The sequence below is a fragment of the Anomalospiza imberbis genome, chromosome 18, assembly GCF_031753505.1.
Source record: "Anomalospiza imberbis isolate Cuckoo-Finch-1a 21T00152 chromosome 18, ASM3175350v1, whole genome shotgun sequence".
NCBI classification, from domain to species: domain Eukaryota; kingdom Metazoa; phylum Chordata; class Aves; order Passeriformes; family Viduidae; genus Anomalospiza; species Anomalospiza imberbis.
Window position 1 is genome coordinate 8,963,800 of NC_089698.1, and position 16,621 is coordinate 8,980,420.

The 16,621-nt window shown below is 41.8% G+C and overlaps 1 protein-coding gene and 1 long non-coding RNA gene across 7 annotated transcripts in view; one reads left to right on the plus strand and one right to left on the minus strand.

Moving 5' to 3' along the window:
- The window catches only part of MED13L (mediator complex subunit 13L), a 170,909-nt gene that overhangs the window by 17,177 nt on the left and 137,111 nt on the right, over positions 1-16,621 (plus strand). For all 6 annotated transcript variants that reach the window (XM_068208888.1, XM_068208892.1, XM_068208890.1 and 3 more), the window contains exon 2: positions 2,274-2,511. In XM_068208888.1, the coding sequence (XP_068064989.1) occupies positions 2,274-2,511 (238 nt within the window). The remainder of the gene's footprint in view (positions 1-2,273; positions 2,512-16,621) is intronic.
- Positions 27-13,627, minus strand: LOC137484778 (uncharacterized). Its single transcript, XR_011005023.1, has 2 exons — positions 8,863-13,627; positions 27-5,267 (listed from the first exon to the last, which is right to left on the minus strand). It is a non-coding gene; the product is annotated as an uncharacterized lncRNA (long non-coding RNA).

A 16,621-nucleotide genomic window follows, 5' to 3' on the forward strand; every position in this document is an offset into this window, starting at 1 on the left:
CCTGTGCTGGCACTAATTCTTGGTGCTTTGTGGTTCATAGTGATGTTCATGGTCCTGTTTCAGAAACTCTGCCCATTCCTTTTCCAAGCTATAACTGGAGATGCTTGTAGAACAGATGTAGATGTTTTGGAGGAGTGCTTTTTCTTAGACTGTTATTTAGCGTATGAGGTGTTCCAGCACCCTACTATGGAAAAAATAACTTTACTCCTTCCATTTTGCCTCTTCCTCCTGCATTCCCCTGCCCTTGTCATGCCAGGAAGGTGGCACATGGCTGTGCATCTCAGCCACTCTGGACTACCTTTTCCCATTTCCTTTTCCATAGTTCCCAACCCTTTGGATGGCTGATCAGCATTTCGAGCTGAGTGCTGGCAGTAGGGAGCCTCCAGCTGAGACAATCCAGGACTGGTGTCCTGCTGGCAGGATATAGGATAGTAGTGTCCCTTCTGCCTTGTGGAGCTAAAGATGCCTGGCAGTTTAGGGGCCTGCAAACAATAAACCCAATTTCCTTGCTGTTCAGTGTTCCATAGGTTTTTTTCCCTTCCCAATGCAGTACTGAGTGGCCATATGCCTGGTGTGGCCTCTTCAGAGGTCAGTTAAATGGGCAATCTGGATAATCAGTGTTCTGGGAAATAGTCCTTGAGGCAGAGTCCCAGGAGCTGTAGCCATGGGCCAGAGCCCTGCTGTGCAGTATACAGGTACGAGGTGAAACTGTTTCAGAGAATATATTTACAAAATCCAAGAAATACTTGTGGTTTTTGCTCTGTTGTTGGTATGATGAGCATCATCTTCAGCTCCTCAGCAGTTTACCAGCCAGCTCTTCAACCAGGCAGGCTCCTTCCACCTACTGTGGTGGACAGAAGTTCATTTTAGAGTTTAAACTTGTAAATGGACTGAGTTTGTGGACTTGAAAAAGGAAATCCTTCCGTGTATGATGGGGAATTTGGGTTTTGGAGGAGAAGTTGAATGTCCTTACACAGGTGATGACAATGGGAGGAATACATGATCCGCAAGTCTTTGGTTTTCTTTAGGAGTAAAAATTCATTCCTGAAGTCAGTGTTTCTAGTGCTGGGTCTTTCCCCTGTCCCTGGCAATTCCCTCTCTTGTCACAGGTGTAGCTGCTGCCCTGGAGTGTTTGCACTCCTTGTGGCAGACCAGCTGGCTGTTCCTGCAGGAGCCCTTGGGAGCTGAGCACCGGCTGCTTCTGGGCAGCCAAGGGAAGGCGCGAACACTGGAAATGAGGCAGTGGAGGGAATAGCAGCAGCAGGAATGTGGTAACAGGTCGAGAGTAGAGTACAAGCCCACTGTGAGCAGAGTATACACACACCAGTTGTGTTTCATAACAGCCAGACTGTCCTGGGGGTATTCCCTGTCCTGTGCTGGAGAGTGGAGAGAAAAGGGAAGGCTACAACAGGGATGGGGCAAACTGGGAGTGGAGGAAAATCTCAGAATCACAGAACACCCTCTGTTGGAAGTGACCCACCAGGATCATTGATTCCAACTCCTGACCCTGCCCAGGACACCCCAACAAAACCACCCTGTGCATCCTTGAGAGCATTGTTCAAACGCTTCTAGAGCTCTGGCAGCCTTGGGGCCATGCCCGTTCCCTGGGGAAGCTTTTCAGTGCCCAAAGAAAACCTTTCCCAAATGTCTGGGTAGCAAATCTATTCTTTTCATTTTTCCTTGATGGTTAATAAGAGAATTCTGTCTGGTTGAGAGGCAGTATATGGCAACTTTCCATATTCTGCTTTTGTTTATTTGGACAAAATAAAACCCCCATTTAGTAAACCTGTAATGTCACAATGCGAAACTGTTTCAGCTTTTCCAGTAAGTCACTGGTTTTCTTAAGTACTGTGATACTTTGTTTGTGACTTCCAAGGGGCCACCTTTTGGGTTGACACTAAACTCAGGTGGGCACCAAGCAGCCTGTAGGAAATGAATCTTATTCCCTCTCCCTGACTGGATTTTCTCCTTTCTAACTTGTAAGATGACAATAAGATAACAATAAGGCTAGAAATGGAATGAAGCTGTTGGGAACGAATAGGATAGAAATGACTAGAAGTGAGTCAGGTTGTGGTGAAAACCTAAATGCAGGGGTAAGTCAGGTTTATCAGTGCTGTTTCTAAATTCTTTTCTTTGAAGGGGAATAAAGGAAAATATATGAACAGGAGGATTTTTGAACTTGAATTGAGGAATTAATTGGTGAAACAAACTATGACTATAACTAAATTATGAAGTGATCTAATTACTCTTTTCTTCCTTTTTGTTTCCCATAGGCCGAACTCACGGGCATCAAATGGCGTAGGTACAACTTTGAAGGCCATGGGGACTGTGGGCCCATCATTTCAGCTCCAGCCCAGGATGATCCCATCCTGCTCAGCTTCATCCGCTGCCTGCAGGCCAACCTGCTGTGTGTGTGGCGCCGGGACGTCAAACCCGACTGCAAGGAGCTCTGGATATTCTGGTGGGGGGACGAGCCCAACCTGGTCGATGTCATCCACCGCGAGCTGCACAGTAAGCCACTCTTTGGTTCTCAATTACTTCCATTTTTTCCAGTGAAAAAGGAATTTTTTAAAATGCTTTAACTTGCTACCTTATGTTATTTTGTCATAATTTGTGTTTTAAGACCTACAGGAAAACAAAAAGACTTGTAAATTTGACTTTCTTTGCCACGTGATAAAATGCAAAGTGGAACTTGAACTCAGGAGACCAGTAGTCAACATCATGACTTGGATTTTTGTGGAACCTCTGAAAGTAGATTCTAGTTAAAGGCATGATGATGATGATAATAATAATAATAATAATACCCCAGCTCTGGCATAAGGTAGTAGCTGATGGAATAAATCACCTCCCCTGTAGAGTCAGGTGAACTCCATGGCAGCCCAGGTAAATCTGTGAGGTCAGGACTTGCTTCTTGCTCGTGCTGCAGGATTTGAGCATGATGCAAGGGGCGTTGCAACAAGTGAGTGGAATAGGAGGCAGGAAGAGACAGGTAGGTCAGAGGTGACACTAATAACTTGGTGATTATAGGCTTTATGCAACTGAGATTGTCCTCAGAGTCACCAGAATGTGGAGCCTTAACATGATAAAAGTTACTTCTACTGTGTCTGTTTTGATCTTGTTTGGGTTTGACTATATCCAGTACGTATTACTTTCTTTTCAGTGGTGTATTGTTGCTATGACAAGTCTTAGTTTGCCTGAAATAAAAGATGTTTTATTAGGCTGATAAATTTCACCTCCATTTTCACCTTGTGTCTTGCAAGAAAACAGCTGAAGTTCACCAGTTCTGGAATAACAGTAGTTAGAAAAACCCAAGACAATCTGGTTTCTTGCAATAATTTTTTATCCTTGTGACCTTTAGAACTTCTGGTGACTTGGTGATAAAATTTGTTTCAAATACACAGAATATTTTATCAAGTGTGCTTGAGTTGTCTCTTATCTCCCACCTGTACCCTTCACTGTTTACTCCTGGATTATGGTATATTCATTTATTTTCATTCTGTTCTAAGCACCATTCCAAACTTCCTGATTTAATGGCTACCAGATTGTTTATTTGGCACCAGAGCCTGTAAAATCACAGATATGGAGGCCCAAGCACCTTGGGGCGTGTTCCACGCAGGTAGCCCTGCGATCATGTATGATTAAAGAGATGGCTCACAAGTGCTGTGCTGAGCCATTCCACTGACATTCATTTTTTATGAGGCACCTGTTTTGAATGAGGGAATGGGTAATATTTCTACTTACCCAGCAAAGCTTTAATAATATATGCTTTTCTCTTAGTGAAATATAGTTTATTTAATATTTCAAATGCAGTAGATGGGACTTAAGTGTCTTTTTATTTGAGGGGAGTTGCAGGTGATGTTTCTGTTGAAAATTTATGGAGCTTGTTTATATCTGACATCTTGGTTACAACAATGTAATGCTGCTTCCAGTGCTGGTGGTGGTATGAAAATCCACTTAAATGTCTGGACAGCTGAACCTGCTTCTGCTGGGTGCAGTATGGGGCAGAGTGTAGCAAAGCATCACTGTCACACGTTGTTTGCCTGGTTCAAAATTGTATGGAATCACAGAATTATTTAGTTTGGAAAAGACTTCCAAGGTCATTGAGTCCAACCTATGCCTGATCCCCCAGCCAGAGCACTGAGTGCCACATCCAGGTGTTACTTGGACACCTCCAGGGATGGGAGCTCCACTACCTCCCTAGGCAGCCCCAGCCAATGTTTAACAACCCTTTCCATGCTGAAAATCCTCCTGGTGTCCAACCTGAGCCTTCCCTGGCACACCTGAGGCCGTTCCCTCTCCTCCTGTCCCTGTTCCCTGGGAGCAGACCCCGACCCCCCCAGCTGTCCCCTCCTGTCAGGAGTTGTGCAGAGCCACAAGGTCCCTCCTGAGCCTCCTCTTCTCCTGGCTGAGGCCCTTTCCAGCTCTCAGCTGCTCCTGGGGCTGCAGCCCCTTCCCCAGCTCTGTTCCCTTCCCTGGACATGCTTCAGCCCCTCAAGGTCCTTCCTAAGCTGAGGGGCTCAGAACTGGACACAGCACTCGAGGTGTTCCAGCATCCAGGCTGGAGCCTTCAGAGCAGGAACTTTTAAGTGGAATCCAATCTGAAACTCGTTTGTTGTCATGTGTGTAAATCCTACAAGGATAGATTTCCTTGTTCTGTATTAAAAGCACATTGAAACACTTGTAGTGACTTATCAGATAGAGTTCAAAGTGATGTAAATTGTGTAAGTGTTGTACATTTTCCACTCATAGGGCTGTTAGGCTCTGTTCAGTATATTTTAGAGTTCAAACATCAGTATTGATAAAATATTGAGCCTCAAATTCTGCCAGAACAAGGCATTTATGTCCATTGATTCCTTGAGACAGGACAAAGGACACAGTTTGTGTTCACTGCTTCATGCAGCCACAAGGCAAAAGGAACAAGTTTATTCTGCTTTTTATTGTATAAATAGGCCACAATACTGAACTATTTGACAGTTGAAATTAGCTTCCTGAAAATATAAAGGGCTTTTCCATGTGGGCATACAAACAGAAAATAGGAAAGCTACTGAAGCAGAGTTTTCCTTGCCTATCAGCTGGGCCAGGGTAACATGATGCCTTTTTCTGGTATAACCTGCTCAGGAAATGAGCTGCTTTGGCTTAAAATGCTGTTCCTACAGGTTGGATTGTCACTGTGACTTAGAGTTCCATAGTCCAGAGGACTAGAGGCCAGAACTTTGTTGTTGTGCTGTATTCACATCTTCAGGAGCACAAGTCCCAGGAATCTGATGCTGCAAATCACAAGAGGAAGACTAGAGTCTATCCAAAACCTTGACATCTGAGATACAGGGACTATAGGGAATAATGTCTGTTAGTAAGATCATGAATTCTTATAAAGAATAAAGTTTTGGATTTCTCTTTTCCTGCCTAGAACTCGTGCTTTGAAAGTGAAATATTTTAGTGATAACTAAATTTTTAAGAATTTAATTTTTAAATACTATGTTTTATTAATTCAAGTCTAAAGTACAATTTTAAATTTTTTCTGGATAAGAGAGTCACTCCAATAGTGCTGTATGATATTTACTGTTTTCAGTAAACAGAGGAAAAGTCCAAAATGAGTCCTTGCTTTCAGAAGCACTTCAAAAACTTTTGCTCATGAACTCTTTATCTTTATAACATTGAAGATTTGGTAAACAACAAATCTGCCATTAATAAAAGAATTTCAAATAGTCATAGGGAAAACAACTTAGTGGTTGTAAACAGGAGGAATGAGGACAGTTGTTTATGTAGTAGCTTTCCAAAACTGTGGATAATTAAATGCTGTCACAGGAGATTAAGTAAAAACAATTATTTGCAGAGCAGTTATAGATCAGTGGAGTGGTTGGATTAACCAGGCAGCTGGGAACTTCAGAGGTGTCTCTTGCACATTTTCGTACATTTCTTCTTCCTGCCAGCCTTGATTGTGGTGTTCTGGTTTTTATTGTGGTGGCATTTAAAACTGGATGAGAAGTTGAAGATCTTTATTCAATCCTTGGTGGAAAAAGCTGATTGGGGTGGGGTCAGTGAGTGGGGAAAAACTGGAGTAATTCTGTAAGTCTGAAAAAGTTGGGTGTGATTAAATTTGTTGAAGTTTGGTTTTCTGAAGGATAAATGCTATTTAATGATATTGCCTGGAGAGGTTTGGCAACTGTTCCAGCCACAGTACCTTTTCCCATAAATCCATTTTTTTGTACATCCAACAGAAGAAGTGGAAGGAGAGGAGGGAGTGTCTGACTGTTGGCAGTGTTTTTGACAGGAACGTTGTGGATTTGCAAGTTGCAGAGCTCTCATTTGCATTTAGTGACCAAATACCATCTGGAGCATCACAGAGAATTTAGACTCAACTCTTGGGTTTTCTCTCTTCTCCCACCCTTGCCCTAGACCCTGTGGGTTCCACAGAGATTATAGGGAAGGGAGATCAGATCTGTTCCTCAGTTCCCTTCTTTGCTTTTGCAAAGAGCACTTTGCTCTGACATTTTGCACCACTTCAAGAGTTGGACTTGATGATCCTGTGGGTCCCTCTCAACTTTCTGTAATTCTCTGACAGTTTTGTCTATCAATTTATAATCTCTGTACTAGATTTATGGATATATTCCACTTTGCTGCATTTGTGGTACAGAATATTGGAATTCTCAGGGGTAATGCAGGGATTGTGATGTGTACCACTACTGAGAATACAGGTTGGTGACTGTAAGCACAGCACTGGAGGTGGACTCTGGAAGGCTGGCAGGATGTGAGACAGGGGCTTGAAAATGAATAAATTCTGGGTGTTTGATAGTTCTTTAGGTAAAAGTAGATCCTTCTATCAGCTTAGTAGCTTGTGTGCCTGAACTCACTTATTCTGGTATTTGAGATTTTCATCTATATATTGCACTTGATCCATTAATTTCTGGAGCTGCTTCCCCAGAAAAATGACACTATTTCACTTTCTGCTGTGTAGAATATAAGAATTTGGATGGAAATGCTTATGAAGAATAGATGCTCTTGAATAAATTAGTTTTTCCTAAAAGATTATTGTACATGATCTTTGCAGCTAGGTAAGTTTAAAAATGTAGCTGAAATTTGAGCTATGACAGGAAAAACCCGAGGCTTCGGCTCGTTCCTGTTTATGAATTCTTGGCATATCGGGCTGGCGCAGCCGTAATCCCCTGGTGCTGATAAAAGTGAGGAGGGAAAACTGCTGCCTGTAGGAAGAGCTGTGTGCAGGGCACCCACATTAACCCATGTGGCTGTGCCCAAAATTAATTTGTCCTATTGTTTCTCTACCTGAAACTGGCTGATTTTTCCCTACAGGAAAGCAGAACATGTCAGCTCTGTTTTCAAGGATCTTTCCTGAGGAGAACAACTTGCCCCAGATCTCAGTTTACTTGTTTTTATTCCTGCTAGGAAGGGTTCTGTATGCTCCCTTATGAACTGCCAGATTTCAAAGTTTCATTTAACAGTCAGTTGGACTGCAAGCCTTCTAAATTAAGTAAATGTTTAACCTGTAAATATTTAGTAGTTGGTGCTTGTCAGCATTTAGTAGGGATTAAAAGAAAAACAATGTAAAACTTGGAAAAAATGATATTTTTTGGTTGCACTAATGTAAAAGACAATAAAGTAGTGAAATATCTACTCTCCATTTCAATTTGAGCCTACTTAAGGTTCTTTCAGGGTACTGTCTGTTTTCTGCAATTGTGAGGAATTGGGAGCTCTGTCAGGAATTAGAGTATCTTCTAAGCTCTGTGTAGTGAGATACGTTAATTATTGAATGAGAAGATGTTCCTGTCTATTCAAACATATTTTAAGTGTGTGAAGCAATGCGTGAAATGAAGGCTGAGCCCCCTTGCTGTGAAATGGGTGTTCAAATGAGTGTGCTCCTCAGTCTTTTCATTCTGCTATGAGATTATGGCAGTGGGCAAGAAGGGAGGGAGTTGCTGCTGGAATTGCATTACAGCTGGCTTGGAGAATTCCTTGGATTTGCCCAAAGGTTATTTCTGGGATCCCTGGGCTTTGGTGAAAGCATGGGATGTGTATTACAACAATTTTATGCACTCAGAGTAACTCCATAAAACCCAGGACTCTTGTCATGCCCAGTGGTACCAGGAACGAGAGCAGCCAGGGTGTGGAAAAGCAGTTAGTGAACAAGGAATAACGGATCTGAAATGCAAGGCTTTTGGAAGGCTTTCCACTTAAAAAGCAGCAATGAATATCAAGCAGCTGAGTACCACTTATTAATAATTTGAAGTGAAATCTGAAAATGGTTAATTGCCGGTTCTTGAGCGCAGAGTGGAATTAACAAGTAGGTTCCTGTGACAGAAGACTTTATTGGAATATTAAGTTACTGAAAAGTCTGTTTCTGTCTTGATTATTTTCAATAAGATAAGTAATTTGCATTTTCTTAATTGCCTAGCATAGATTATTCCCAAAGACATGAAAACAAAGTTCAACTTTTCCATTCTTTTGGCAAGAAGATGGGATTGAAAAGTGAATTCCTACTTTCTCAGCCTGCAGAATTGTTCTGTGACCCTTATATCTGACACTGGTAATTGGTGTCCAGTGATTGCCAGTTGAAGTTCAGCTTAGACAAAATAAACTTTCTTTTAAGCAGGCATATTAAATGAGGTTATTATGCCATCATTTGGGATTAAGGAATTGCTTCATGGGAAAATGCCAACTCCTTTTATACACATGAAGTTGACAAGAGCCTTATTGTGTCTGGGCGAGATGTCTTCATTTTGTTTTGCTTCCTTTTAAAAATAAATGTTCTTCCCACCACTTCTACTCCTTTTACTTGAAAGTTGGTTTATGGGAGTCTTAAAAAAAAATTAAAACTGATGTCCTGTTTGGAATTCTGCTTGCACTTACCTTTGCCTTAATTCCTCTTTCCTTCTGTGGTTTTGTCTCCACATGAACAGAGAATCTCAGTGTTGAGAGCAGGATCCAATGAGAACGTGTGGCATTTGTGAATTCATTACCAATTCTAGTCAAGAAATGGACCTTACTGATCCTTGTGGGTCCCTTCCAGCTCAGGATATTCCATGGATCATTCTCACATAGTGCGTTTTCCCTCTTCTTACAGCTGGCAATATCTAAGGCTAAAAAGTTATTAAAAAGTCTGAAATCTGCCAAAGGGCCATGTGTAAAAAGGCCTCATGCTTTTTCATGCTTTTTGTTGTTTAATTTTATTTATATCACTCGAGAATTAGCATCTTAATTTTGTTCATGGCTGGGAAGATTTCCTGTTGATTGCAACAAATTACCTTCTGAAAACAGTTTAGAGGAAAGACACTCATGGAAGGCAAAGCCAAGAAATTCTCTACTGACTCCATGTACTTCCTCATAATCTTTCTGCTTTCCAAATATAAGCTCAGTTCAACTGAAATAGTTGAAATAGTGAGTAATTAACCTTTAGGTTTTATTTGCCACACAATAGTTCTTGTTTTTCTCTGGTGTTTTTGTGGGAAAAGGAGTTGGTATTCCAGAGGCAATATTAACAGCTGCCTTCTGGAGGGAAATTTGATGGTCCCTTGGCAGAAGTATTTCAGCAAGGCCGGACTTAGAGCAAATCCAGGATATTTAAAGTGGGATAGAACTGTGGAAGTGGAACTGCCCAGAAAGTGCTGGAAATCTGAAGCAGGGTTCCAATAGCTGGGAATCCCTCCCAATAACAGCAGAGTGAGGTGTTACTAATGAATCCAGGAGAACTATTGTGTAAAATGGGCTTGGGATTAACTGGAGTGCTGAGAACAAACTCAAGTCCAAATTTTGAATGTAAATAAAATTGATGTGTTACCACAGGCAGTTTGGTGAACCACGTAATTAGGTTTTTTCCATGAAAAACGAGACATTATGTTGCAGCTGCAGCAAAGCAGTATGTAAAGGATTTATATTCTAGCTATATGAAAATTAAACAATCATTAAAAGACTGTATTTTTAAAAGTGCTGCTCAGGGAGGGGGGAAATGAAAAAAATCCAATCAGTAGAATTTATTTTTCAGCAATGTATTGGGCAATATCAGCCACAGTAGTTGGTGTTTTTTCCTTTAGGGAATCTCTTTTTTCAGTTGAAACAAACTATCTTCACTGTGTGAAGTAAATCTAAGTTAGCTTGAAGTGAAATCTGCATTAATAGGGCTCATTACTAATGTTTGTATTTTGATGTATTGAGTAATTCCAAGAACACAGGGTAAGCTCTACTGGAAAATTTAGACTTTAAAAATAGATGAAATGCCACCTTCTGAAGAAAATTATTAAAAAATGGCATACAATTGTATTTCGGTAATGGCGTTTTTAGAATAATTAATGAACTTTAAGTGACAGTGACGGTGCTGGATTGCAAACAGAAAACACTGAAACACAGCTCTGCTGATGTTAACACATCATTCCTCTTAAGAGAGAGATGGTTTTCATTATATAAAAGTCACTTTCTTTATAATGAAGTTCCTGTTAAGGGTCATAAATCTTTCTACAGAATTCTTGTACCCCAAGCCTGAGACTGGTTTCATTTTAAGTGGGCTTCATTATACACCTGCACTTACTTATCCTGGGATTTGACTGTAATCTGTAGGACAAGTACCTTGGATACCTGGCAGTGTGTCCATGTGGCAATTCCCAGATGTGATCCATGGCTCGGGGTGTCAGTGATCAGCCAGGAAAATGGGGGGAAAGCAGCTTGGAAATGTGAAGTTTGTTCCTGGTGTTCATTGGAACCGCAGGGCCCTGAAACTGGACTATAGCCTTTCCAAAGAAGCAAACAAAACCATATTCCTGTGCGGAATGAAGAAGAGGAGCAAGTGGAAAACAACTGAGATATGTTTATCTCTTATGTGGGATATATGGGATATGTTAAGAATGAGGATGGATTCTGACCATTGCTCTTTGCCCATGGGAAGTGGGGGTTTCAAAGGGAAAAGGCTGGAGTTGTGCTGTTAGTTAAATATTAGTCTCTTGGTAAAAAAAAACCCCAAACAAACAAACCAAGCACCCGTGTGTTGCAGCCACTTGTATAATGACAAGTAGAGGCTTGAGTGGAATGGTGGAAAATTGATTTTCCAAGGCTGAAATGCTCAGTAGCTTGAAGTGACGGTAGAACCCAGAGGACAGGTATGCTGCAGGCTGGGCACAGCTGAAGTGCTTTTGCCTTCTTGTTGATATAAACCACTCTTAAATGTGTCCTTGGAGCTGAGCAGAGCCAGCAGGAGCTGCAGCCCCGGTCTGGGTGCTCAGCCTGGCTCAGAGCAGCAAAGGCTGCGGTGCTGCCTTGGTGCCAGCAGTGCCCTGCAGCTGTCCCTGTGCTGCCGCAGCTCGGGGCTGCGGGGAGCCCGGCGCCGTTTCAGTTCTGTTCCTGTTCTGTGCCGAGGGCTGGGAGCTCCCTGAGCTGCCTCTGCCTCTTCCCAGCCCTGACTCTGCCTTGGCACGAGCCCAGTGCTGGGCCCTGGCCCAGCCACCTCTGGTGTTCCCTGGCTGTCCCAACAGCCATTCCTGCTCAACCTTCACAGCCCTGATCTCTCTGCTCTTCCTGCACTGTGTTTGCTGGTATTTGCACCAAATCCTGGGACATTTGTTGCTTTGAAATAGTCAAACTGAAATGCTTCAAATTTCTATAACAAATTGATGGGTGGATCGTACAAATAACCAGGCAAAAGTAGCACCTCAAATTCCTTGAGAAATTGAAATGTGAATTTACTACATTAAAGTGCTTATATTGATAAACTTGGTCTTGGAAGGAAGAGCAGAAGGTGGCAGGTGTGGCAGTTTCTAAGCAGGAAATAAATATCAGATTTGCAATAAAACATTTCTATTTTGTAGTTGTTCCATGACATTCTGGTTGCTTCTGAAACACAAGTAATAGAACACATTTACCACCAGGGAAACTTCAGTCATAGGTGACGAAAGGGTCATTGTACAAGATTTTTGTTACTGGAATGGCTTTAAGAATTTTGGACTTACTTTTTAAACTCTCTAAAGAGATGGGAAGTATGGACAGTGTTATTGTGTCAACAGGGGAGCAGCAGGGCTGGGAGTCTGATGGGTTTATGGTTCTGGGGAGCTGGAAGGAAAATCTCTTGGCCCCTTTGGAGTTTGACACAATTTATTCTATGCAATACTTGGCTACATATGTTAACAAAATTCCCTGGAATCTGTTCTCAAGGGCAGCTGAAGAGGAAGTGTGTGGTGTTTGTCTGCCCTGTCATTTTTTTTGTCTCTTCTACATGAAAAGGATGTGATTTCTGATATTATGTTAATGAGCAGTGTGACTGTAAAGTAAGTTTGTCTTCTTTATTTGAGTGATGTCCTCTGCTCTTATTAAGGGATGGAGGTGATGTAGGACTGTGCTGGGGCAGAATGGTGAAGGGCTTAACTGACAATCCTGCCCTTTCCAGAGATATTCTTGAGAGTTCTACCACTTTAACTGGCTGCTAATCAAGAGGAATCTGTGTTCCTGACAAAAGCTTTATAGGTTTTCTTTAATGTGGAATTGGCTTACTGAAAGATAACATTTTATTTTTATTTTGTACTAACATTATAGTTTGAATAACTTACAAGTAACTTAAGGATTCTCTTGCCATCCCTAACAGCCCTGAGTTGGGAGTCTAATTTGGATTTTCTATACAAAGCAAAGTAAGATTTCCATTGCTGCACCATACTAAAATAAATGAACTAAAACTGGGGTGTCGTGGTGTCACCATCATTGCTGCTGCTTCTCTGCTGGTGTTGGTGCTTCCAGCTTCAGTAAGGCTCTCTGGTCCTCTGCACAAACCCGTGGAATTTATACCCAGCAGGGTTTTGCAGTCCAAATGGAGGAGGTCCCACTTGTTTATTCCTGTTCTTTGGGAAATAGTGTATTCAGGAACTAATAAGCAGGTGAGGTAAAGCTGAGAATAATAAACAGCAGTGTGCTGGAGAGATCTCCCCAGAGAGCCTTTGTACCTGGACAAGCTGTCCTTGGAAGTAGAAAACTTCCAGACAGATATCCCCTGTCCCAGGTGTATGTGGAATTATGGCTCAGTCCCTCTCTGCCTTTTTCCTAAACTAAACCAGACTGCAGGAAGCATTATTTTATTACTATTTATTTTGCTGTAAACCACAGTTAAGGCCTGGAAAGTGTGAAGAAAAATGTTTTGCCTGCAAGACTGTTACTGCTTAGTCTCAAAAGTAATGCACTCTAGTACTGAAATTCCTAATCCCTCCCCTTTTGGGATAAAGGTTTCTGCCTGGCCTTGTCCTGGGAAGTTCTCAGTGAGCCCACAAAAGGGTAATTGGTGAGCAAACATTACACTCAGCACTGTTTGCTTGTCCTGTCCCAGACAGCTGCTGTGGGATGGCTGAGCCTGGAGGTGAGACACTGCTCACATTCAAGGGCTCAGATTATTGTGTAGGAACAGCAGAGACAAATGATCCTGGTGCTTAGAGGTATGCTAAATATATTATATTTTTAAAAAATCATTGCTGCCTTAAAAATAAGCGACTTTTGAGTTTAATATGAATTTACATCAGTTCAGTTTTCAGTTCTTCAATGAGTTCCTGCAATTATTTTACACATTTATTTATTCCTGCGTAGTAAACACGCCAACAAACCGGTGTTAAAAATCCCCTAGAGAAACGTGAATTTGCTTCATTTTCCCTCTTCAGGTACTAAGTTTACATTTTGTCACTGAACAGGAGTTCCTGTAAATTTCTGAAACTCAAAATGTTAAAATTAAGCACCAACCCCAAATTGCTGCTTGCTGCCTCTTTGGGATTCCTGCTTGTCCTCCCCAAATGCTGGAAGAAGCAACTGAGTTTTTTTAGTAGCTTCTTGTGAATTTACTTGCTTTGTTTAATTGTCACATAATCACTTCACTGAAAAAGTGGAGACCTTGGATTACTGGTGCATTGGGAAATCTGGAAGCTCTTCATTGTCTAAGATGCCATTTTCTGGAGCTGGCAGGAATACTAGGATATCAGAGCTGTGATGCTGATGTAGCCAAAATAAGAGGGGCTGTGGAAGGAGCTGCCCATAGAGAAGGCTCCGTGATTCATTTCTGTGTGAGTTCAGAATCTTCCTGTGCTCAAACTGCTGAGCTTGGGAATTCTCTGCTGTCATTTGTCTTTGTTTTAATGGGATTAAGTAATTATGTGTGCATTTTCTTTCAACTAACCAGCCTGATAAAAGCAGGCACAACTGAAGAGCCTATAAATTGTCAGCTCTTCTATTCCAGCAGAAGTGCTTTGATGGCTCTGCAGATTTTATGTCTTGGTGCATATATTTAGCTGCCCTGCTAAGGTGAGTAAGACTAGAGAGTAGTTTATGAAATCGATGAGCTGAGGGTCTCCCCTTGGGAACGTGCCTGGGGGAAAGTGGATCCCAGCTACAGGGCAGTTCTAAAGGAGAAAATCCCTGGCACTTCCAAGCACTCCCAAACACTGGATTAACTTCATTGAAACTAATCATGTCTGGTATTGATACTTTGGCTGTATCAGTCTTGGGCTCAAATTTTGCTGGTGCTTTGCAGAACGTCTGCCTGTGTCCTGCAGCTGTTGGGACTCACTAGTTTTTTGTAAGTTTGACATCCATCTGATTTTTCAAGTAGGAACTGCTCACTGTATCATGGCATCTGCAACCCTTTGTGTTTAATGAATTCATCAGGTGTTTGCTATGTGATATCATCAAACCACTTAATTCTTTTCAGAACTTCATTTTTTCTGCATGGCGTGTTTATGCATTCAATTTTATCTTTACTATTAATCCAAATTAAGTCTTGGTTTGAGTGTTTATGTAATCACTTTAATGAAGTGGCTGTGCCTGCTCACTGCTTCTTGTTTATTTTAAATATTGGTCTGGGGAAGTAAAGGTTTTAATATATTCCAAATTATAACCAGCAGTAACTATGCAATAGTCCTCTACTAATTCAGTTTTAAGAGCTCTGCATACAAGATGACTTTTACACTATTGTGCTGTCTCACAATTTCATGTGAGAACGGGCTGCTGTTAATTTGTTTTCCTGTTAGTCCATATATATCAGAGGCAAAATTGGTCATCCCTCTTCTGGCTTGAAGTTGTGTTGTCAGCAGATCCACTTCTTTTCTGGAGTTTCCCTATTACACTTAACAATGCAGTTTCTGCATTTTTGGACTTATTGCCACTTAATCCCAGGTATCAATTTAAATTAACCTGTTAGGATGAGGAATTAATTACTGCATCCTAAAAATTACTTTTCTTGTCACCTGTACAGTTTGTTAGAAGCTTTCTGTGGTTACTTTGCACATGTTAAGTGGTCTTGATTTAAGAATGGTGACCTGTGATGGAAATCTACAACTTCCCAATGCCTGTGGGGCCAGTAATCAGTCCAGCCCCCTTGTCTGCCTGTCTTACACATGGAACTGTTGGTGTTGTGGTTTTCTTGTGCAGTGGACAAGTTCTGTGAATGCTGAACTCTCAGATCCTTACACCTTCCCTCACCTGGCTGTCTGCAGTGGTCTGCAAACCACACCAGTGGCTGCTCTTGCTTTGGGATCTGGAGCTGCAGATCTGACTGGAACCAGGAACTGGGAGCTGCCTCAGCCAAAGCTTTTCTGTTCAGCTTTTCCCCCCCGGCCACCCGCTCTGAGCTGTGAAGTTATCCAGGATGTGTGTCCAGGATGTGGGATGGAGGAGGAGGGAGCCCTGGTTTAAGTGCTGTGCTGAACAAGCCGGCAATGCAGATAGTGAATGGAAGGGAAGGTTGGTTATCGCTCCACCTTGTCTCCATGTTCTGAGAGCTGGGGAAATTGGAAAAAGGAGACAGAGCTGGTGTGGAACTGTTTTAAACCAGCAGATACCCAGATGCCCCTCCCATTGCTCACACTACTCCCAGCTAAGTCTTTCAGCTAATCTTCACGTGATTAAGAATGTTGGATGGTGACACAACGAACTCTACAAAGTAATGCTTAAGGATATCCCGCTGTGTGCATTTGATGCCACATCTGGGATGAGATTATAAATAAATAAATGAAAAGGAAAAAGAACAAAAGAAAATACAACCCTGAAATCCCGTGAACTGTAACTTTTTAGAGCCTTTGAATATACAGTGCTCGAGGAAAATGGAAGATGTTAAGATATTTTGTACAAATATATTAGAAAAGAATACAGAATGCATTTGGAGTACAAAGACTCCCAGAGTTTTATTGGCTGTGGTTGTTGTCAGTGTTAACAAAACACACAGTCAGCATGGCCCCAGTCTGTCACTGTGACATGTTGAGCATTTGCAGATGTAAATCCCCATCATATGTCAGAAATCTGACATTTTGCAATCAAATAAAAACACACAGAAACTTGGGATTCACAGAACTTTCTGCCATGTACCATAACTCTGGCCATAGCTTCTGTTCAGCATTGCAGCTGCCCAGTGGATAAAGGGAGTTTTCAAAACCATATGTGCTGTGAAAATGGGGCTGCTTATGTAATGATAGTTTATTTAATGGGAGCTTTGCAAAGAATTGGCTGTGCTGTGCAGTGTCCAAGAGGGTGAGACACAAAGGAAGTGGCAGGCACAGCCATCATAACCTGAAATCCCATCATCAGATTTTTGTGGAAGTGGATTCAGTTTTTCACAGGTCGGTGTTTCATTGCTGACAAAAGAACCCATTTTGTGCATACCAGAAGG